Source organism: Berghia stephanieae, chromosome 12 (assembly GCF_034508935.2).
Source record: "Berghia stephanieae isolate SIO BIC M18660-M18661 chromosome 12, UCSD_Bste_1.3, whole genome shotgun sequence".
Taxonomy (NCBI): Eukaryota; Metazoa; Mollusca; class Gastropoda; order Nudibranchia; family Aeolidiidae; genus Berghia; species Berghia stephanieae.
Genome location: NC_088371.1, coordinates 3,458,800 through 3,484,250, shown reverse-complemented (window position 1 = coordinate 3,484,250; position 25,451 = coordinate 3,458,800). Strand labels below are relative to the sequence as shown.

General features: G+C 34.9%; 2 protein-coding genes and 1 long non-coding RNA gene across 4 annotated transcripts in view; all 3 read left to right on the top strand.

Moving 5' to 3' along the window:
- Positions 1–200: 200 nt before the first annotated feature.
- Positions 201–5,226, top strand: LOC144958248 (uncharacterized). Its single transcript, XM_078890092.1, has 4 exons — positions 201–273; positions 597–786; positions 1,967–2,050; positions 4,353–5,226. The coding sequence occupies exons 1-4, from the start codon at positions 201–203 to the stop codon at positions 5,224–5,226; spliced, it is 1,221 nt and encodes a 406-aa protein (XP_078746218.1).
- A 185-nt stretch (positions 5,227–5,411) lies between these two features.
- The window catches only part of LOC144957819 (uncharacterized), a 73,807-nt gene continuing 53,767 nt past the window's right edge, over positions 5,412–25,451 (top strand). For both annotated transcript variants that reach the window (XR_013642219.1, XM_078889276.1), the window contains exon 1: positions 5,412–6,389. Coding sequence is in view for 1 of the 2 variants with exons in the window: in XM_078889276.1 (XP_078745402.1) it covers positions 5,412–6,389 (978 nt within the window). In the remaining variant the exon portion in view is untranslated. The remainder of the gene's footprint in view (positions 6,390–25,451) is intronic.
- Positions 20,496–24,387, top strand: LOC144957820 (uncharacterized). The gene is made up of 3 exons (XR_013642220.1): positions 20,496–20,661; positions 21,531–21,709; positions 22,035–24,387. It is a non-coding gene; the product is annotated as an uncharacterized LOC144957820 (long non-coding RNA).

Sequence of the window (25,451 nt, the reverse complement as noted above, 5' to 3'; positions counted from 1 at the left end):
ATAGATGACTGGTTAGGATCGTGAGTTACAGTACCAAAATTATGACTTTTCCGCTAATCCATTTTGAATGAATTCGTTAAAATGGAAAGTTCGGTTAATTGAAACTTGAACGATATACATTTAGTATCTGGTTATGTGGAACGAATGGCAATCCTTAATTATCAGACATCCACATAATTTCATTATTATGAATCCATATTATGGGGCCTTATCTTGTATATCATTGTCGAGTTAGCTCTTGGCAGTTATCCGACCATGACAAAGAAAATGTTGGTATGAACAAAGAACAACAAACAACCAAAAAGGAGGTACACGAGGAAATTGTCGTCCGCTCCTTGTTTATTCACTTAACTCCCGCACTCTGGAAAATCTCATATTTAAACATTTGGCCAGAAAACTCGTCCTTCAAATATCAATCGATTTTAATCACCCTCATCTTGGCAAAAACTCTCAAACCTGGGACTCCGCGAAGTCTTCCTTAATGTCCCAGGTTTGAGAAAGTTTGTCAAAAGGAGGTCAGGTCATTTAAATGGATTGATATTTGAAGAACGAGTTTTCTGGCCAAATTTTTAAATACGTTTTTTTTCACAAAACAGCAATTAACCAATTGTGTAACTCGGTGCCCGAAGAATGGCAAGAGATTTCAGATCGTCTGTACAAATACACGGGGAACTGGGGAGCCTGTTCGAATTCGTTTTGTCAAATTCCAGTGTTCACTATGCGGTGCTTACGTTTGTTGAGAGTTCTGGACATTTTATTCCCCACATGGACAACACGTCATTTGAAGTAATGTATTCTAGTTGTTAATTTTGTCTTTTAATCATAAATGTTGTGTAAATCAAAGACACCAGTAGTTGTAGACCTCACTTCCCCAAGTTTATTGTGTTTGGGTCGAGCAGATTTCGGAAATTAAATTTACAGTCAAAAATATAAAATGGCCACCTCTATTCGCAGTAGCACTGCGAATAATTGTTTCCTCTATTCGCAGAAGTACTGCAAATGGTAGATATCAATCATTTCAGTTATTTGCAGTCGTACTGGAAATGCGGATTCGTTCTGTAATTGCAGTAGTAGTAGCCTACGACCCTAGAGCTTTATTGTATAGAGGATTTGTTCGCAAAATTATAATAGTAATTATAATAATAATGATGATAATATAATATAAAATAATAATAATAATAATAATAATAATATATAATAATAATAATAATAATAATAATAATAATAATAATAATATAATAATAATAATAATAATAATAATAATAATAATAATAATAATAATATATAATAATAAAATAATAATAATAATAATAATAAAAATAATAATAATAATATAATAATATAATAATAATAATAATAATAATATATAATAATAATAATAATAAATATAATAATAATAATAATATAATAATATAATAATAATAAAATAATAATAATAATAATAAATAATAATAATAATAATAATAATAATAATAATAATAATAATAATAATAATAATAATAATAATAATAATATAATAATAATAATAAATAATAATAATAATAATAATAATAATAATAATAATAATAATAATAATAATAATAATAATATAATAATAATAATATAATAATAATAATAATAATAATAATAATAATAATATAATAATAATAATAATATATAATAATAATAATAATAATAATATAATAATAATAATAATAATAATAATAATAATAATATAATAATATATGAATATCATCAATACACACACATACATCATCATCACTATCATCATCATCACCATCACATACACACACACCACCACCACCACCACCATCCATCCATCATCATCATCACCACACACCACCACCACCCCCATCATCATCATCGCTCATCATCACTCACACATCATCATCATCATCATCATCATCATCATCATCATCATCATCATCATCATCATCATCATGTCCATACCTTGTTTCGTCACCAGACCCATCCTGGTGCTGCTAAGCACGATGACCATACTGGCCATCATGGGATGGACGCAAGTGAATCAAGAACATTCATTTTTCAGGTGAAAAACTTGATGGTCAATTATCTGGTATAGAAAACAAAGACTGGACCTTTCTACGTCACTATAGATGGAACGAAGTTGACGTCACTCTGGTCTTTTTTATTGTTTTTATTCCAACCATTTTTATGAACAGTTCTGACTAAATTGTACCAATCAGTCTATAATCATTTGTGACCCTTCGCCTCAAAACGGTATTAAGTCGGGATAGGTAAGATGTTGAAAACTGAATTTATAGCCAGAAATATCAGTCTTGTGTTGAGTTTGTATGTTTTATTGAGGAAAATGGATACCATATTTTAGGGTGCTAATGCCAACAACTTATATTTTTTGACCAGTTTAACATTAAATTCTGCTTTTAGTATCTGGTTCGTTCCGACATAATACCGTTTTGAGACGGTGGGTCACATTTATGGTTACATATTGTTTTGAGTGTCACTGCGTTATATCCGACTTTCGTATGTTGTGAGTATATTACTTAAACGCAGAGCATCGAGAATCAAAACGTTATCAAGAATAAACTTTATGTATCAGTAGACGTTTTGGTCCCTTATCATAAATACGTGTTTTTCTGTAGTCCTGTAAGGGTTAACTGATTGAACATATTATAGAAATAAGGTTGTTGTCGAATGCAAAGACCACATATGTCTACAATATGTTGTCCAATACAAAGACCACATATGTCTACAATATGTTGTCCAATACAAAGACCACATATGTCTACAATAAGTTGTCCAATACAAAGACCACATATGTCTACAATAAGTTGTCCAATACAAAGACCACATATGTCTACAATAAGTTGTCCAATACAAAGACCACAGGTGTCTACAATATGTTGTCCAATACAAAGACCACATACTTCTACAATATTTCAATATTTCAATATATATATATATATATATATATATATATATATATATATATATATATATATTTTAATATATAATGAACCACAGAGATCTTGCACAAAACTCCAAATGGCTGTAAGTTACGAACCGCTTACGATATTTGGATCAAGTGAAAAGATTCACAAACGTCAGCCTCTGATCTGTGGATTGCCATTACATATCTTGAGGATTGATAAATTATAAGTCGGGTTGAATGTCCAATTAAATTATTGACACAAAAATCAAAACTTCAAACTTATACAACAATGGTTTGGGCACCATTTATTGCCAAATACAAACACGGTGACAAGAGGACATCGTTTTGATTAGCGTTCTCTCCATCCCAATCTTTGTTGACATTGAGTGAGATAGCAAATGAATCGCACACACACAACTTTCGACTGACGCTTGACTGAACGCCATTGGCAGCATGAGAATAGCTGCTATGTTAGTCAAAGAAAATAGCAGATGACACGGGCTCAGCTCTAAATCGGCGGAAAACAGGCAGGCCAAGAAAAACTACAGTCAATGAAGATTGTGGTATTTCTGCCGTTCATGAGGTAGATCCTTGGCATTCAACACAACCGTCTGCAATAGATAATAACGTTTCGGCGTTTCTATTCAGCTTTTGAATTATGATTTTATTGTAATTCATTCAAAAGTTAAAGCCATTTAAATTGATGTGATAGACTTTTGTGTCTTAAAATCTTAAAATTTTTTAATCAAAATTTCTCAAATGTGAAAAACAGTCGAGATCTGTGGTTGTCGCCGTGCGGCCTTGAAACAGTTTCCTTCTTTAAGTCTAGCTGTAGACCCAATATTAAGTCCTTGGAAAAGCCTGTCCTATAATATTTTCTCATCATACTCAAGTGTAAAATGAGTATCTGGCCAATCGCATCGTGCTCACGTTCGATAAAATGTAACAGCAAGACAAAGTATTTTTGTCATGTCCTCCATATTTAGTATTTGTGTTGACTTGGGATTTTGTCTTTACAAATTTAGTGAATATCGCACTAGATAAACGTTGACATTTTTTCTCAGTCTATAAATAGAACACACCTAGTTTGATGAGTCGATACAAGAATGGGATTCCGACTTACATTTCATTTAAAGCTATCCAAATGCTATTTATTTATATTATTCTATGAACTGTTCAGAATTTGAATGTAATTATAAGAAATGGTTAATATATTTATGGGTTTACAATTGTTAGATTTGACTGGGGGTTTTTTACGTTTAACGAATTGTAAAAAAAAAACATTTGTAATTGTCACTTATCTTTTTACTTTGTACTCGAAAATTATGTTGTAGGAAGCATTTAAAGGACATGCTATATATTCAGACTTTAGAGAGATACAAAAAAATAATATGATAATATGATCCGTTTTGTTTCTTTCTCTCTCAATCTCAAACAGAATAATGAATTTCCTTGGTCCCGAGAAAAAGACTCTGGATTCCAAAAGCCTTCTTAACTCAAGTGAAAGACATGCGACTGGCTACAATAAGAAGGACGCGTCATCAAAGGCGACAGAACTCGTGTCTTTTAAGCAATTATTACCTAAACAGACAATGAGAGCATCCCAAGATAAATTGAAGGAATCCCCAGAGAACTCGAAAGAAAACCCAAAGAGATTGAAAGAATCTCCAGAGAAATTGAAAGAATCTCCGGGGAAATTGAAAGAATATTCAGGGAAATTGAAAGAATCTCCGGGGAAATTGAAAGATTCTCCGGAGAAATTGAACGAATCTCCGGGGAAATTGAAAGAATCTCCGGGGGGACTGAAGGAACTCCCAGGGAAATTGAAAAAATCTCCAGATAAGTTGAAGGAATCCTCAGGGAAATTAAAGGAATCCCCAGGTAAATTGAAAGAATCCCCTAGAAAATTGATAGAATCCCCAGTGAAATTGAAAAAATCCCCCGGTAAATTGAAAGAATCCCCCGGTAAATTGAAAGAATCCCCCGGTAAATTGAAAGAATCCCCCGGTAAATTGAAAGAATCCCCAGGTAAATTGGAAGAATCCCCAGGTAAATTGACAGAATCCCCAGGTAAATTGAAAGAATCCCCCGGTAAATTGAAAGAATCCCCCGGTAAATTGAAAGAATCCCCCGGTAAATTGAAAGAATCCCCCGGTAAATTGAAAGAATCCCCAGGTAAATTGAAAGAATCCCCCGGTAAATTGAAAGAATCCCCAGATAAATTGAAAGAATCCCCAGGTAAATTGAAAGAATCCCCAGGTAAATTGAAAGAATCCCCCGGTAAATTGAAAAGAATTCCCCCGGTAAATTGAAAGAATCCCCCGGCAAATTGAAAGAATCCCCAGGTAAATTGAAAGAATCCCCCGGTAAATTGAAAGAATCCCCAGGTAAATTGAAAGAATCCCCAGGTAAATTGAAAGAATTCCCAGGTAAATTGAAAGAATCCCCCGGTAAATTGAAAGAATCCCCAGGGAAATTGAAAGAATCCCCAGGGAAAATGAAAGAATCCCCAGGTAAATTGAAAGAATCCCCCGGTAAATTGAAAGAATCCCTCGGTAAATTGAAAGAATCCCCCGGTAAATTGAAAGAATCCCCCGGTAAATTGAAAGAATCTCCAGGTAAATTGAAAGGATCCCCCGGTAAATTGAAAGAATCCCCAGGTAAATTGAAAGGATCCCTCGGTAAATTGAAAGAATCCCCCGGTAAATTGAAAGAATCCCCCGGTAAATTGAAAGAATCTCCAGAGAAATTGAAAGAATCTCCGGGGAAATTGAAAGAATATTCGGGAAAATTGAAAGAATCTCCGGGGAAATTGAAAAAATCCCCTAAAAAATTGATAGAATCCCCCGGTAAATTGAAAGAATCCCCCGGTAAATTGAAAGAATCCCCCGGTAAATTGAAAGAATCCCCCGGTAAATTGAAAGAATCCCCAGGTGAATTGAAAGAATCCCCAGGTATATTGAAAGAATCCCCCGGTAAATTGAAAGAATCCCCCGGTAAACTGAAAGAATCCCCCGGTAAATTGAAAGAATCCCCCGGTAAATTGAAAGAATCCCCAGGTATATTGAAAGAATCCCCAGGTAAATTGAAAGAATCCCCCGTTAAATTGAAAGCATCCCCCGGTAAATTGAAAGAATCCCCAGGGAAATTGAAAGAATCCCCAGGGAAAATGAAAGAATCCCCAGGGAAATTGATAGACCCAGCAGAAAAATCAAACAAATCCCTCCACAAATTGGACGCCACTCCAGCGGAAAAGTATATCATATATGTGTGCGACAAGACAACATATTGTTATGGGCTTGGAGATCGACAAAGAGCCATTGCGTCACTGTATGCTCTGGCCATTGTGGCCAACAGGACTTTTGGGATCCAGTGGACTCAGCCTTGCTCATTGACTCATTTTTATCAACCCAATGAGGTCAACTGGAATATCCCTCCAGAGGAATTGAAAGGAAAAACGAGCATCGAATTGCAGGTAAGGTGTTTGATAATATACATACGTAAACACACAAACACACACACACACACACACATATATAGATATATATATATATATAAATATATATATATATATATATATATATATATATATTATAATATAAATTCTCACTCACATTATATGGCCAAGACGTTCGTTTCTGTGTTTTTCTTCAATGTTGTCATGTTGTGAGTGGTGTATATATATATATATATATATATATATATATATATATATATATATATATATATATATATATATATATATATTTACGTGTGTGTGTGGGTGTGTGTATCTGCGTGTGTGTGTGAGTGTGTGTGGCCACCACTTCCAATGCATATTGTGTCTGAGTGTGATAGAAGCCAAAAAGGTGAATTTCAAGTTAAATTAATCAGAATTATAAATGGTTATATTTTCACACTAGCTACTACCACTCTAATAAATTACCCAATGACTCAAATCGAGTGACATCCAAACAAACATCCATATATACCGAAATACTAACACAACATTTTACAAGTAAATCGAGAACCTATTAAAATTATATTTCATCCACATGAATGCTTATTGGATTATAAAACAATTTTCAGACCAATCACTTTTCAAGAAATGCAAGTTTTAACACGGACAGCAATGTTATCAATGAAGGGTAGACATTTTTTTTTGGGTAGGGGGGGGGGCATCTCCTTTATGACGTCAACAATTGACACCCTTGGGTTCTGATTGGTATTCAAAGTTCTACAACACAGCTTGTTTCTTAAAAAATATTCATAGCTAGATAAATGTCAAGTGAACTCAAATCTTGACCATGAGGACTCCAGTGGTGGTCTGTGCCACAACCGTCTTTCTTGTTCAAAATAGTCGTTTATTCAACGTATGACTGTTTTGGCAACCGAAATGCCTTCTTTCTGTCTTATCATCAAGTGCATCGAACATAATCTCGACTGCGAATGTGGTGAGAACAAATGGACACGCCTAAGCCTTCATTTTGATGTTATCGATTTTCTCTTTCAAATTCAATTTGGCCATTAATCTTTTTGATATGTTTGGGCAGAGAATTCCAAATTCGGTTGGTGCTTGCAAAAAACGAGTTGAGTTGAGCATTAACTCATGACTGTGAGACCTGGTATGAGTGCTGTTTCCCTTCGTTTGGAATAAGGCTATTACTATTAATTGGAATCGTTGTCAGTCCCCGATGGGCCTTCAAGAAGACTTTTGTATTTTGCGTCTTTCAAGTACAGTAATGGTGACCAGACTTAGGCATCCCACTAACGCATTGAGATTTCTCGAGCTGTTCCATCTGCAGTTTACTCCTGGTGTAGAAACACATGCACTATCATCTAAAACTGGCTGTACTAGGACTTTCTTTGGTTCTTACAAATAGCTTCAATCTTTTCCAATTCTTTGACATGATAACATTCACAATGTACGACATCAGCTTTGATTTTCTCACGGCTGCATGGTGAGAGTAGTCACCCACAGTAATATAGGATATTACCCCTCCCCCGCATCCCTAAATAATAAATTTAGAAAACTGAGCCTCTAGTAGGGGTGCGGGAGAGGAGTAATATCCTATATTACTACCCACTGTTAGTTACATTTGATTTATATTTAGAGGTTTGATTTTCGAGAAATCCAGAGAAGTTCAAATTTACGAGTGATATTTATTAGTATACTTAAGACATGACTTTTCTCAATTGTGATTATTCTTGAAAACGTATCTGGGTGTGTCTGACTGATTTTGTCATGAAATAAAAATGGACAAAACAATCGCACTGTATTCAAAGTAAATTTTATGCAGTTTTTCATGTTGTTTTGTAAAATGTATCATTTTGCTCCAGGTTACATTTTGTGAGTTTTCACGCCATAGGGAAAACGTTTTCGTTTTCAATTTTTAAGAGTGTCACTTTTGTGTGTTTGTATGTGTGTGTGTGTGTGTGTGTGGGGGGGGGGGTAGCGTGTGTTATAATTGTAGTTCCTAATCCAATTCAATTCCTAAATGACCAATGGTCATCAAATCCATTTGAGCCAGGGGGTCGCAAAGTATGTTTTCCTATTCTTACACCCAAGATAAAGTTTGTCTTTCAAACGGTGCCAGACAAAGCTATAAAGAGAAATAAAACAAGAAAAAAAAGCGACCACCAAAGATTAGCCTGCCTCGAGTGGGGATCAAACCTCAGACCTCCTAATTATAGATAATTGGTTAATTAAAGGATTGGAGGTTTGACCCACAGTAGAGGCAGGCTAGCTATTTTGGACGGGTTGTTTTTTCTTGTATTTTCTTTCTTGCTTTGTCTGGAACCAGAGATAGACTTCTTGGAACTTTATCTTATGATGAAAAGTCACTTCATCTGTCACTTGCACCTCGTAATAGCAGGCCTAGTAATGTGTGTAGTAGGGTGTAGTACGCCTGGCAGGCCTAGTAATGTGTGTAGTAGGGTGTAGTACGCCTAGAAGTCCTAGTAATGTGTGTAGTAGTGTGTAGTACGCCTAGCAGGCCTAGTAATGTGTGTAGTAGGGTGTAGTACGCCTGGTAGGCCTAGTAATGTGTGTAGTAGGGTGTAGTACGCCTAGAAGTCCTAGTAATGTGTGTAGTAGTGTGTAGTACGCCTAGCATGCCTAGTAATGTGTGTAGTACGCCTAGCAAGCCTAGTAATGTGTGTAGTACGCCTAGCAGGCCTATTAATGTGTGTAGTAGTGTCTAGTATGCCTAGCAATGTGTGTAGTACGCATGGCAGGCCTCGTATGTGTGTAGTAGGGTGTAGTACGCCTAGCAGGCCTAGTAATGTGTTTAGTAGTGTGTAGTACGCCTAGCAGGCCTAGTATGTGTGTAGTAGGGTGTAGTACGCCTAGCAGGCTTAGTATGTGTGTAGTAGGGTGTAGTACGCCTAGCAGGCCTAGTAATGTGTGTAGTAGGGTGTAGTTCGCATGGCAGGCCTAGTATGTGTGTAGTAGGGTATAGTACGCCTAGCAGGCCTAGTATGTGTGTAGTACGCCTAGCAGGCCTAGTAATGTGTGTAGTAGAGTGTTGTACGCATGGCAGGCCTAGTATGTGTGTAGTAAGCTTAGCAGGCCTAGTATGTGTGTAGTACGCCTAGCAGGCCTAGTAATGTGTGTAGTAGGGTGTAGTACGCCTAGAAGGCTTAGTAATGTGTGTAGTAGTGTGTAGTAAGCCTAGAAGGCTTAGTAATGTGTGTAGTAGGGTGTAGTACGCATGGCAGGCCTAGTATGTGTGTAGTAGGGTGTAGTACGCCTAGCAGGCCTAGTAATGTGTGTAGTAGGGTGTAGTACGCATGGCAGGCCTAGTATGTGTGTAATAGGGTGTAGTAGCCTAGCAGGCCTAGTAATGTGTGTAGTAGGGTGTAGTACGCCTAGCAGGCCTAGTAATGTGTGTAGTAGCGTGTAGTACGCATGGCAGGCCTAGTATGTGTGTAGTAGGGTGTAGTACGCCTAGCAGGCCTAGTAATGTGTGTAGTAGGGTGTAGTACGCCTAGCAGGCCTAGTAATGTGTGTAGTAGGGTGTAGTACGCCTAGCAGGCCGACGTGTGTAACTCTGCTCTTGCTGTTTTTGTGAAGTTTTGCCATTTTAAACCATTTAACACTTATCTAGCTATATCTAGATTTGATCGTTTTTCCACTCTGTTGGATGGACATGTCTCAGTGAATCTCAGTGTGATGTAATTTCTACAACTTTTCAAAAGAACGAAAAATTTTAATCAACAAATTTGAAAATAGATTTTATATAACATGATAATCTTTATCCTCCTTGTCAGTTGACATTCTGACACCGACTTGTGTTCACATCATTGGTTATATATGCGTTGACATTCTGACACCGACTTGTGTTCACATCATTGGTTATATATGCGTTAACATTCTGGTACCGACTTGTGTTCACATCATTGGTTATATATACGTTGACATTCTGACACCGACTTGTGTTCACATCATCGGTTATATATACGTTGACATTCTGACACCGACTTGTGTTCACATCATTGGTTATATATGCGTTGACATTCTGACACCGACTTGTGTTCACATCATTGGTTATATATGCGTTAACATTCTGGTACCGACTTGTGTTCACATCATTGGTTATATATACGTTGACATTCTGGTACCGACTTGTGTTCACATCATTGGTTATATATGCGTTGACATTCTGGTACCGACTTGTGTTCACATCATTGGTTATATATGCGTTGACATTCTGACACCGACTTGTGTTCACATCATTGGTTATAAATGCGTTGACATTCTGGTACCGACTTGTGTTCACATCATTGGTTATATATGCGTTGACATTCTGACACCGACGTGTGTTCACATCATTGGTTATATATGCGTTGACATTCTGGTACCGACTTGTGTTCACATCATTGGTTATATATGCGTTAACATTCTGGTACCGACTTGTGCAGCTATGTGGTCTAGTGGTATGACACTCGCTTTCGGATCGGAAGGTCCTGGGTTCGAGCCTCGCTTGGCGCATAGTTGAGTCCTTGGAAAAGATTCTTTACTCACATTCTCTCACTGTACTCAGATGTAAAATGAGTACCCGGCCGTTTACAGCGTTGTCTCTGTCCGAAAAAAATTGTAACATCGCCTAACAGGAGTCATGTCCCGTCTTAAATGTTAAATGTTGTTGTTGGTCGGGGACCCCTTGTAAAGCGCTTTGAGCGCATTTAGTGGATATTGCGCTATATGAAAGCTCAATCTCAAGCTCTTGTACACATCGTTTATGCTTATGTCATCATCCGAATACAATACAAGTACACAGCATAACCGTTTACGTCGAGCCAGAGATGGCTGTCGCAAACAACGACCTATTGAGGTGTGTAGCGGCAATCGGACGAGACGCCCTCCTGCAGAATCACGACCACCTGTGTTAACAACAATAAACTGTGTGAAAGGTGTCAAAACAAATAGCATTTCCCAAAATAACAACTGAAGCTGACATGAGAGTAAATAACGAAATAAAACTATTATTATAAATATCAACAGTGTGTAATAATAGCAGCTGGGCCCTTATGCAAATTTTCTCCGACGAGCATAAAAGCGTATTCAGAGGGGGAAAAAACAGTATAAGTCTGATCATGTTTGGACTTTTACACAGCCAGACAAAGCAAGAAAGAAAAATACAAGGAAAAACAAACATTCTAAAAATTTAAAACTTCCTCGACTGGGGGATCGAACCTCTAAGGTGTAATGTCAGCACGTCTGACCGGTAATCAGGAGGTTTGAGGTTTGATTCACAGACGAGGTAGACTGATATTTTGGTATGTTTTTTTTTCTTTCTTGCGTTGTATAGGCACCGGTTAGTAAACACTGTACAATGAAGCGGTGCAATTTAATAAACATAATATCATAAAATAACTTATATTACTATTATTATTATTATTATTATTATTATTATTATTATTATTATTATTATTATTATTATTATTATTATTATTATTATTATTATTATCATTTTTGATATAGCGCCAGTATCCACAAATGATGCTCAGAGGTGTTTTACAATATTTTTTTTGTTTGTTTTGGTATCACACAAGTTCATTTATTCGACTACAATATCACCCAGACTCACCATAAGCAGAATGAAAAATATTGGTTTTTAAATGCCATTTGAAGACTGGTAGATTTTCACATTGTCGGGTTTTTAGGTGGTAAAGAAACGCATACGATTGGAGCCAAAAATGCAAAACCACGCTCAGCAAACTTTGTTCTTGGGATGTTTTTCTCCATAGCAAAGAACTGGCGGATCGCAGAGATAGAGTTGGATTAAATTCCCTCACAAGGCATTCAAGGTATTCGGGTGATGTATGGTGAAGGCAATTGTCAGCAAAACATGCGATTTTGATTTTATTCTTTTCTCCATTGGAAGCCAATGTAGTGACTTAAGGACCGGTGTTATATGGTCCCAAGGCTTTGTCCTTGTAACAAAACGAGCAGCTTTATTTCGCATCAACTCTAGTCTGTTCAATGATGTTTTTTTGTAGGCTGTACAGAAGAGTTACAATAATCCAAGCGGCTGGTAACAAGTGTTTTGCATGTTTCGTCATCAATACAATTTCGTATTCTTCATATGATTTGGAGAGCGCTATGAACCGCCTGACACTGACATCACTTTACGTGTGCCCGCATGTCTAAGTGAGTGTCAAAATAAAAACCAAGGTTTCCAACGACATTGGCATTTTAATAACATTCTCCGAAGGACAGTTGGTCAAGGAGTATATCCTTTCTGGTCTTTTTGAATACAATCAGCTCAGGTTTGTCCTCATTGAAATTAAGCTTGTTGTTTGTCATCTATGCTTTAACGTTACCTAGACATTCTTGTTTGTTCGATATGTTGATGAAATGGGAGTGTATAACTGAATATCATCGGCGTAGAGATGATGACTGAGACAATGTCACGATGATGTTGCTTTAGGGCTTTGTGTGGATTGTGTAAATATCACGGTCAAGCACTGAACCCTGTGGAACGCCAAATTGCAGCTGTGTTGGTGGTGAAGGAATCATTTATGAGAACGCACTGTGATAGCATGAAACCAGTCTAGTGCTTTGTCTTCGATTCCAAAGAGCCTCTGCATTCGGTCTAGTAGTATTGCGTGATCCACAGTGTCGAACGCGGCACTTAGGTCCAGCAGCAGTAGTACTGCATTGTCAAGTAGGTCGACAATATCATTGTGGACACGCAAATTTGTTGTTCCTGTGCTGTGTGATTGCTTATAGGCGGATTGAAAAACATGATGCAAATTGTTGAAATTTAAGTTATTGTTGAGACGTTTGACAATGAGTATCTTAATTTATTTTGAAATGAAATGAAGGTTCGAGACTGGCCTGTAGTTTTTAAATTGATCGCTGTCTAAATTTTTATTTTTCAAGAGTGGAGTAATTAGAGCTTCTTTGAAGGAGGTTTGGAATGTCTGCATTCCCGATAGACCTCTTTGCAATCAAAGTGATAGCAGGTGCGACTTCGTCTACACATTCTTTCAAAAGCCACGTTGGTACAACAACAACAGTTTGCACTGTTCATTTTGGGGCTTTCTTAATTAATCAATTCACTAACCTCTTCTATTGAAGCAGAGCAGAAATTGGACAATAAGCATGATATAGGTGGTATGCTATCGTCATATTCAGAGGTGTTGACTGTATTGTCCATGTTGGATCGAATGGTAGCAATATTTTGGAATGAAGTAATCATTGAAGCGCTCTGCAAGTTCTGATTTGTTTTGGTATGATGGCAGTAAATTTTCCCCGATATCAACTTTCATCAATCCGTTCATGGCATTAAAATGCTTCTTACTGTTGTCTTTACTATCGTACACCTTGTTAATAATATATTTTCTTTTGGTTTCGATTATCAGAGTGTTAGTTGCAGTTCGTGCTTGTTTAAATAACTCTCTATGTATTGTGAGTCTTGTTTTCCGTCATGTTTCTTTCGCTTCTCGTCTCATCTGCTTTGACAACCGAATTTCCTCAGTGAACCATGATGTGCCAGGTCTTATGGTGATAACTTTCGTTGACAACGGCGCATGGTGATCAAAAAGATCAGACATACTTTCGTTAAAATTAGAAAATTTGTCATCTGCTGTGTATGCATGTTCAACTTTGGTGGTTAGACCGGATGTAATAATGTCATTTCTAAATTTCTCAATGTCTATTGACTTTGATTTTCGATATGTTGTGGCGTAGTTGCACATATTTTGCTGGCCTCTGATCGCATAGTAGCTTTTTGATAGGCGCTATTGATATTCCTTTGCATTGTGTTGTAGATGTTAATAACGACTAAAGAGTTCAAGAGCCAGTGATGATAAATGAATGCACAACATCAAGACATTCAAATCAACGTATTTGTTGTGATAAATTCCAAATCCAAATCAAATAGCATGGTCATAGTTCAATCATTTTCATAAATTCCAAATCCGTAAAATCAATCCAAATGTAAAGTCCTTTTACCTATGTAACCATTTTCAATATACGTGAAATATTTCGAAGTAAGTCCTTAAAATAAATATTCTTAGTAGAAGTTAGAACTTGCAGCATAATGCAAAAAGTCTAAAGACTTAGGGAAGTGCAGCCTAAAGAGTCAAAAAGTAGAATGTCGAATCCCGGTTCGATGAGAAAGACTATTTTATAGCCTATTGTAAACTGTCCCCACAATTCCTTCAAACCGCTCCTCCTACTTATTTTGACCACCCCATGTCAGTCTAAAACCGGCCCACTAAGAGTAAAAGCTAATCATACTCAACCTGAAACGTGTTAAATCCTAAATATTAATGCTAAACCCGGGCCTTTATGATATAATATTTGTATTGGGACGAAAAAGACTCTACAGGTAGCAAAAGTGTGTTTGACCTGTTGGGTGGTGGATATAAGAATTCAGCCAATGTAAAAAGGCTTTATTAAAACGTTGGTTCTTGGTCTTGTGACGTTGCTGCAATCCAAGCTTCTGTGGCATCTGGGTCGATTCTCGTCGTTGATTTTAGTTGAAGTATCCAAGTAAATTGGATATATTATGATATTTGTGGGTGTCTGTGTATCCGTTGAATCCCATTGCTGATGAAATTCTACAAATTCAAGAAATAGCAGTGTGCGATATCTTGAATTATATGAAGTTTGACTTATTCAGCAAGTCAAAAGAAGTGTGCGAACCAAGTCATGTGATGTGAGAGAGTTCGTATTGGCTAGTGACGACATTGTCTGTGTGTTTGTGTATGTCCGACAGAGACTGTTTCAAGATGCAATCTGTTCCCCGTTGTTCGATAATGCTGCTTATTGAGTTTTGATGAGGTGGCATGTGAGTACACACCAGGTAGATGATGCAATCATTCAGTGTGCCGATAGGCGATGTGAGTCTATGACCGATAATGACGTAATCTCATAGGTATCTGTAGTAGGGTTGAGTAAGGCCAACTATATTTTCGTTATCTAAATCTAAACGCAGGTTGTTGAATGTATTACAAAAATAAATCTAATGATTTTTTGCTCATGTGTTGCATTTTCAAAGTCGTGTGGCATTTTGCAACACTTTAAGTTCCTGCATTGTCTTATAAGCATATATAGCCATATATCTACAGTGACACTGTGACAGGCTTTACTATAATATTCAATATTTATATTTTGCCTTTTTATACGAAGTTGTATATATGGGTGCTGCACATGTGTTTGTTGTCATCAGGTTGAATTTGATTGAATACACTCACCATTGCATTTAAAGGAAAGTAGTAGTGATCACAATGGGACATCATTTTGTAAAAGCATTCGTATCGTGAACGTTTATATAATTATTGATGACGTACATCGTTGGGCATTGTTGTTGTACAGATATGTATTCCAATCGTTCAATAAAGAATGGAAATGGGTCATGGAGCAAATTTGTATTGATACATATGTTATTCTGTAAATTGTCAAGGTTATAATATATATGCCATTAGATACATTGTAATCGAGATTGCTGTAAATTGTAGATTGCAGACTGTAATGTGTAGTTTGTAGTTTGTAAATGGTGTTGATTCTCGACGTATCCATGGCGTAGTGTTTGTTGAGATTATAATTTCAATTCAAGGTTTTCGTGGATAGGCCAAAGGGATTTGGACATTTCCTGACTTCTGTTGTGGTTGAGTTTGAGTTGCCTCTGTCGTTGTAGGCCTTATCAGCGTTTCAGTCACTTCCGATTCACCATGCCTGTCTTGTTTGGACGTTGTCATCAGCGTTTCCGTGATGACTGATGTTTGCGAGTGTCTTCTTTCGTGATGTGTGTATCATGTTTTAGTGCAAACACTATTTCTGCCTTTGATTAACTCGAATTATTCCCCTTAGAAAATCCCTAATTTAATAAAATATGATTTTGTTTATGTTACAATTATTATTTGTGTTATCGTAGCACTTCCAACCATTTCAAATATTGCTGACTTATAACACACTTACGATATAATTCTAATTAATTCTTCGGCTCAGTTACACATTTCATGATATAAACGTTTAATTCAACCCACGCCATGTGCCTTATCCACTTTATGACAAAAAACTATAGTAAATTTTGATGACAATTACATATTATAAGCAAATCGATAGGAGAAAATTATGATGATGAAAATATTCGCCGTAACAATATACACTCTGCTCAATAAAAAGTCACTGTCTCGCGCCTTTGCTCTAGGCTTGTAATAATATTCATATAACTCATTAAAACGTAATCTCAAGCCTCATAATAATATAGTATTGATAACATTGTGCGCTAAACCCACGCGCCATGTATTTATAAAAAGTCACCGCCTTCTGCATCATTTCATAATGTCAAACCATGCGCTTTAATCAAAAGGCAAATAAAATATTCCCTAACGCATCATTCCTGCATCTCGTAATTTAAATCGTGTGCACATTCATTACCGCGTCTTGCATCACTGCGCTTATTTACCCACTATGCATTTACAGCATTTTACCATATGGGTTACTTATACTTCGCTGATTCTTATCAAGTTAACCACTTGTGTGACGAATATTATCAGCTCACATGACATGATAATGCATTTTAATTATTTTGTTATTCTTCCGTAAAAACATGTTAACTCCCATTTTACAATAATTAATACTCCGTCATTGTATTTATATTATATCCTTTTCATTCTCCGACTTTAAATTAAAAGTCCGTTATTCCGTTACAATGAGAATATTGCTCCTTATATATATATTATATATATATATTATATTATATATATATATATATATTATATATATATATATATATATATTTATATATATATATATATTGTTTTTAGATAATACATTGCCCTATGCCTATATATCTTTCCCCCCTCTTCCATCTATGGTTCTTAATTTCTTTATTGTTTCGTTTAAAATTTAAAAAAAAGTATCGTCGTTTGCCAGAATTTTAGCATTTATTATTTCAATATTATTTCTCAACATTTCATGACAAAATAATTATTATAATAACTATTTTACCTTCAATAATAATCGATAATAATTTTCTTTTTCAAATAAAAATGTTATCGTATCTGTTCACAATCTTTCACTTCAAATTTCGAGTCTCACAAAAACTTCAATAAGATGTTAATGTTAATACCGCAATACCTATTTCTTATGTATTCGTGATTCGAAAAAATAACATCTTGCGAACATCACCGAAATAGAATATTACAGTACCTTGAGTCACGACACCAAAATGACATACATATGTGGCGTAGTTGCAGACATATGTATGGCTTATGATCGTGTAGTGGCTTTTTGATAGATGGTATTCATATTCCTTTGCATTGTGAGTAGTATATTGAGAGCTGAATGACTAGAACCAGATTAAAAAGATGGATGTGGATGATTGGTGTGATCGTTTTTTTACCTGCTAATCGATATTTTGAGATCTATTATGTATTGATTTTAGTTTGATTATGTATTTATAAGGACTCATTGTTATTATTTGTTATTGAATGTTTATTCAATTCCCATTTTGAGTTCGATTATATATCGAATGGTCAAATGCTTTATAATAAGTCCGTTTCGTACACCTGAGTCTAATGACTCATAGTTATTGATTAAATATACAATTATCTTATTGGCTATTAGATTGTATTTGACCTAGTTTTCTGATACTAATGCTTATTGAAATCATTTGATTGGTTCTTTCAAACCTACAAGTTCAAATATCTAGTATCCGATTGGTTGTCATCATCTCTTATACCAATGTTTAGTTCTCATTCCGTTTGATTGATACTTTGGACGTTTTTTTTTTCTTCTTCTTATTTGTTAACTGTTATTACGCATTGTTTGTTTTGATCAGTAAGACGAGCGCGTGTGTTTATTGAGTGTTCGATTTGTCATCGATTATGTATCGAATCGTTAATTGCGTAATAATAGGGCTATACAGCTGATTGAATGGCTAAAAGGATCCTATCCCGGTGTTATTAGGTTCCGACTGATTCACCCGCGCCGCAGCGCCGCAGCGCAAATTGAGGTCACACAGTACAGTCCAAGGACTATAACGCTGAGCCGCGTTGTTCTTTTAAATTGGTTTCTTGCTCCTGAGTCTAATGACTTATTAATTTAATCAATTAAAAGTCCATTGATTCCCTCAAAGGTCAAAGGGCAAATAGCTCAGGCGTCAGCCGCACAGCAGCGCGGCAAAAAAAATAGGTCAAGGTCATTCAGAGCAGCTGAGTCTAATGACTTATAGTTATTGATTAGATATAGAATATCCCTTTCTTAATTCCCAATGGGAAATGTGTCTTTAGTGTCTAGTCCAAATGAAGACTGACATAACCAAGGCATCAGCCGCAGCTCAGCGCCGTAAAAATGAGGTAAAACAAGGTAACTTGTTAAATACCACGCAGCGTAACGGGTAATCGAACTTGAAACCTTTAAGATACGAAGCAAAGACCACGCCGCTGGACCACGCTATCGTATAAGGAGTGTTTATTCAATTCCCAGGTCTGACTCCTGGACTTAGAACTTTTTTTTTTTTAAGAGAATTATTATAAACTTTCCCATGACAAATATCTACAAATCTCATTAGCTTTTGAGCGTGTTTCCACACCCACATCTGGAACACATTTACCCTCCCTGCTTGAGAGTTCACAGGCTTTATCGCCCTCTCGTGTTTATATTTAGATAAACCCGTTTTCAAACAACCTCGAAGATTAAATATCGTGAGAAACAGTCTTGGTATTCGTTTTCTTTCTTACAACTGCACCTGGTGGTTTATTTTACGTTAAAAGTCAAAACCCTACGTTCTGACTGCTTTTTAAAATTATTATTGTTATTTTATTTTTTTTTAGATGTTCTCTCGTTTAAATACTGGTTTGTAATACAGTTACATTATTATCACCAGTCTTCTGATCGATAGGATAAAAGTGCGCTACCTAACCTCTAGAAGGGAACATCAATTGGTAGAGCTCTCGCTTTACACACAAAAGGAGTGGGTTCGAGTTTGTTTGTTTTGTTTTGTTGTTTTTATTCCCCTATCCATACAACACAATGATAAGGTAGCTAGGTCTGTTGGATCAAGCTGAAAGTACTTTTCGATAGTACATCTTTATTCCGTTCGTGTTATCACCCAATTGACAACGATGATTAGTTAACAGCGATCATCTCCAAGTGTAACCCCCTCCTTCTTCATATTTTACAGTCTAATTCAATAAATGGAATACAGCTGCTCTAAATAATTAGTTCGCGTTATTTAGTCATTCATCACAAGACTTCGCGAAAACGTTATAGAAAAAAAAAATACTATACTATCAACTTAAGTAACTGTGACTGTAATTTTGATTATCTCGCCTCATTGGACACTACATTCTAAATATCTCATTTTATTTTGTGTCACCTCGCCATTACCATCGCATCATGAATTTAAAATTTCTAGCATCAAAAAAAAAAAAATTCCATTATTTAACTAAAAAAGATCTTGATATATACACATCTTCATTAAAAAATAATTATCACGCGTGTCCAATGATGCGACCGTAAAGATAATTTACCCACCAAACGAAGAAGAGATAAATCAAAGATAGTGCAGGCTGTAACAAATACGAGTACATTCGTTTTGTTTCAAGAAGTGAACTCAACACTGAAATTATGATGAACACTTTTATTCGATTCAGATTATTGTTAAGGGGGGACCTGTAGTCATTTTTGGTTGAAAAAATTTTTTTTCGGCCAAATTGGGCTAGTCCACTTTTCAGGTAGTTTAATTATTCTAGAATCCTAAAATATAAAGAAAATTTCATATTTTCAATTAAAAACGTGTTTTTGATGCAGTTTTATAACGTAGGTATCCACGTTTTATTTTCTAAAGGTCTATATTGTCAAATGTTTGGGTCTTGACAACAGCTATTCAAAGCCTATCCACCCGGTCATGGCGCATATCGATGGAAAGCTTAGCCATTTCTCTTTTTCAATCTGGCAACATCGACATCATGATTATAAACATGAATTATCACAAGGTCAAATAGTGAATACCATTTATACAATGTCACGAGCTCTCATTGGTTGATTTGAGAGGTCAGGTCACGGTGCGTCTAAATTTAGTAACAAAACATGATTCCGATATAAATTTATCCTCGAACGTGGCAATAGTGACCCACAATGCACCACGATAGCGTCAATGGCCGCTCCCTGACTGTCCCTGCCTTTGTTTACAATATTATGAATTCATTCGCTTTTGGACCTCACTCATCGCATTACAAGTTGATTTTGATGAACTTTGGTAATTCTTCACTCTATTCAAGTCACAGAATACTCAGTTTACAAGGTAAGCATAAGAAATACACCACATTTTAATTTATTGCTTATTTTCATAACTAAACATGCCTTGTGAGATTGTGTGTTTGTTCGACTGTGCATCAGCTGACACACTCGTTGTTATCGCAAGTTAACTTTATTTTATGAAAAATAACAGGGCCAAACAATAATAAAATATACTCCCCCCCCCCTCCCCAAACAAAATCAGCCCTCCATGTCAGGCGATAAAACCTAGACCTGATCAGATGTTTCAAGGTTCGATTCCCAGTCAATATGTTTCCAAATTTGTCAAGATCAAGGCTGTCAAGAGGGTTCGTGAAGTTCGTGCGACTCACATGAAGAAAAGACATTCTCAGTCTCAGTCTCAGGACCCTTTAAAAAAAAAAATAATTTTCATTCAGTTATTGTAATTATCTTTATTTTGGCTGATACTGCATACATCGTCCACACTTTTCAATTTTTTTTCTTTGGAGGGGGGGGGGGGGGATTTATATCGGAAAATTGGGTTTGGAATGTTATGTTCGAGAGATAGTGATAGAGAGGGAGAGAAAGAGAGAGTAAATATCTATGATAGATAATGATAAGGTCTGTAGTGGTAGCAGTTTTAGTAGTGTTTGAAATGTCTAGGATAATGATAATGACAATGTTAGATAATTTTTTTTTCCAAATTATTATTATTATTATTATTATTATTATTATTATTATTATTATTATTATTATTATTATTATTATTATTATTATTATATTATTATTATTATTATTATTATTATTATTATTATTATTATTTGTTGTTGTTGTTTTAGACTTTAGCAATGGCATTGGCATATGTGCCATTTTCACTGCAGTGAATTTAATTTAATTTTTTGTTTTCATCGACAGCTAACATGAAAGAATTCAGTTGACTGCACTGGTGTCCTGACAATAAATAAAGATGCTGGCTCAAGGGCTATTCTGGAAAGGTGTGTTGAGGCCCTCCTGTGGCAAACTGATCAACCAGCAAACCATCATCTGGGCCAGCACAGCAGAGTGTCTGCATGTACTTTTTGATTTTGACACTGGTTAGTAATGTTTCCAAATCTCCATAGCGCCTTTACATTTTTGATTAATGATCAATAAAGTAAATACTCATTTTTCTAAATGAAAATGATAAAACATCATTTGAAATGAATTACTATTGAATATATTAACTTAATAACAGAAAATTGTTTGTCGCCAAGAGTTCTGTTCTGTGGATGTAAAAACAATGAAATTTCAACTGTGTTGGTGTGAATGATGACCATTTTATTTATTGGTCTTTCTTTGACAGATGCATTTTATGTCAATGACTTATAATGTATTTCCAAAAATTGCTAATGAAATATCTCTTTTTTTTTTACCAACCAGAGCAAGATCAACCCTCTTTGTGGAACTACGGTACTAAAAAAGCGGTGGCAAACAAGTGGTGTTGATTTTTCCTGCATTGAGGCGAAAGGAATTTATTTCCAAGGGGTTTGGGAAAGCAAATTGCTTTTTATTCTGAGTTATATCTATTTGCATCATTTAGCTGTTTTATTTCTAAAATAGAATTGATTTTGCAGTTAAAATTGACTAGATATCTAATTTTATATGACTTGTCTCTCAAGCAGCATTGAAAAATGAGGGTAGCGCGCCATATCATATTTTACGAAATCATATTTCGAGACTTTTTAATATATCTAGAAATCTCTTTATAATCTATTGTATACAGTAAATAATTAGTTTTTGTGATTACAATAATGAATTCATAAGATATAAATCATATTTGACCTCAAAATTATTTTATCTCTGAATACGGAAAAAATTGAATTTTATAGTTTTTTGTTTTTTTTAGGGGTATGCGTTAGCGAATCGATTATAAATTTTTTAGACCTAGATTAAATTATAAAGTTTTCTTGTTTTCTTGTCCTATAATGGTCATATTTGAAAGTTTGATGGATCATTTCTTTTACTTGCCTGCAAAATCAGTCTCAATGTCAAATTATTAAAAAAGTTTGCGCTTTCTCAAATTTCCGATTTATGTCATTTTCTGATTTTCTAGCAATCCTATCTTAGCCATTTTCCTTTAGATCATCTTCAAATTTATTCAGAATCTTTTCTATGATGTCTTTTACATCATGATGGAAGTTTTTGGGGGTAAATTAATATTTAGCAATTTTATAAATTTTTTAATTCATTTTTTTCTGTCGATACGCGCCAAATGTTCAGTCAAAATCAAACAAAAATTCTAAAAATTTTATTTTCCAGACGATTGATAAATTCTTCCATCACGATATAGCTATTTATGTGAGAAACATTGTGTTTAAATTTGAAAGAAATTTATATGCTAGTTTTTGGTGCATCTATGTTAGAAATTTTAGGGTTTTACGTCTAATTTTAGCCTATAATGCCCCTTAAAAATTTTATTTAAAAAATTCTGAGTTTTTTTTGGGTGTTTAACATCAAATTATACATCACATTATTAGTTTATGAGATTTAATTGATGAATTTTATAAATATAAAGCATATTTGATCGCTAAATTAATTTTTTTGTAAAAAACTGATATCGTTCAATTTTTCCGCAAATTTTTTCTTAGGGGTATGGGTTAGCGAATCGATCATAATTTTTTCAGAATTTGATAAATGTACAAAATTTAACTGTTTTCTTGTTCTATATTGAATATACTTTGAAATTTTGATGGATGTTTTCCTTTGCTTGTCTGCAAAATTAACTTTATTATCAAATTAAAGACAAATTTTGCGTTTTCTCAAAACTCCATTTTGCGTCATTTTCTGATTTTCTAACATTCATATCTGGATTATTTTCCATCAGATTGTCTTCAAATTTGGTCAGAATCTTTCTTATAATGTGTTTTGTACCATGACGTAGGGGTTTTGGGGTAAACTAAAATTGAGCAGTTTTATGAATTTTTAAATCGAATTTTTACTGTAATTCCGCGCCAAATTTTCAGCCGAAATCGAAAAAAAATTCTTAAAAATTTATTTTCAAGACTATTGCTAAACCTTTACGTCATGGTATAGCTCTTGTTGTAAGAAACATTGTGTGTAAATTTGGAAGAGATCTATTCGTTGGTTTTGGCTGCATTACTGTAAGAAATTTTGGGATTTTTGGTCTATTTTTAGCCTATTTTTTCTCACTATGTCTAAAAATTTTATTTTTTTTTTGGCTTTTTTTGGTGTTAATCATCAAATTAGACCTCCTACCACCTTAAAATAACAAGGGAATAGCAATATTAGCATTACAATCAAAAATGGATTTTTGACTACAGGTCCCCCCTTAATAGAAAAACAGATTAAAGTAGATACCATGTCAGTCAAATCCCCTTTCTTCGTATTCCCCTCCTCTCTTTGAAAACGGATTTTAGAATCGATGATACCAAACGACTATTTTTCGAATTAACAAATTATGATCTGGACTTAATAAACCGTAATCACAGACACGTTAGTAGTTGCATTGTCCTGATTTGGTGATGTCTGTGAATCTTAAATACGAAAATGTCCGAAATAACACGATGTCAAGCACAATTTTACTCGCGGTAATCAATGTTGATATATTTTTTTAATAATCATAGGTTCAAACTGACTTAAAATAGGTGTAATATCTCTATACAGATTTAATCATGAGAAGTTTTGTTTAATAGTTAAACGCCTTACCACTTATCAACGAAAGGGATCACCATATGAAATCGACACATGGTTAATTGGTGAATTTAGAAACAAAGTGTCTGTTTGCTGTCACCCTTGTCGTCTCAAACAATCAATTTTAAAGAATTATGTAGTTTTTACAGTGATTTACTGTACTGGGATGGAAGAATTATCATGTATGGTTGTGTTGGTTTTTTTTTCTTGGGTCATTTTTCTAAAGCGGGTCTTGTAGTTTGTAATTTCAGTCTTAAATGCCATTTGCTTTATTTTTTAAAATAAGACGACGGAGAATTTTATTTAATGCAATTAAAGTAGGTCTCGTTCTTGTCTAGGTCTGGTAAAATAAATGAGATGACGTCATACACTTAATACAATCCCCGTAGACAATGTTGATATTGTAGAAACCTCCGGTATAGCGATTAGAACATGAATTCGAAATCAAGACGTTTTGGTATGGTAGTTAAACAATCTATCCATCGACCAATTAAAGCCTCTTCACTATGTGAATACGACTTGTAGATGGGTGCAATAGGAGGTGAATGTTTTCATTGAAATTTCACGTAGGATCAATTAAATAGAAATACGACCGATAAGCAATGTCCATGTGTCCACACGAGTTAAACCCAATATCATGTTTTACAGTCATATTCTCTTTACCCAATATCATTTTTGGAAACATTTTGATTGGGTTAATGTAAAATTTACATCTGAATCAAAACTAAAAAGAATTTGTGACAAAAGCTTTTGTAAAACTCCAACAACTTTTAACACACGGACTTATTTAACTTGGCTGCTTTTTAATAAAAAATATTCTTGTCTGATATAATACTTGTACCCGTCATTTTCAACATGCGGCGGGTTTCGTGTTTTGTATCATGGACTTGAATTTTTTTTCGCAGCAAGAAATAAATAAATGAAACACAACAATCATTACAATACACAATATTGATTGATCAATTACTTAATACAATTACATGTCCTTGCCAAGTTACTCACTTCGTGAAATAGATTTTGATGAAAAAAAATGAAAAGACAATTCCATCACTTCATGTCCTATATTATGGTTATCATACCAAGACATAACCTAATTGAAAATGTAACAAAAATTTTGTGTAGGAATAGTAAATTTTATAAACCAGG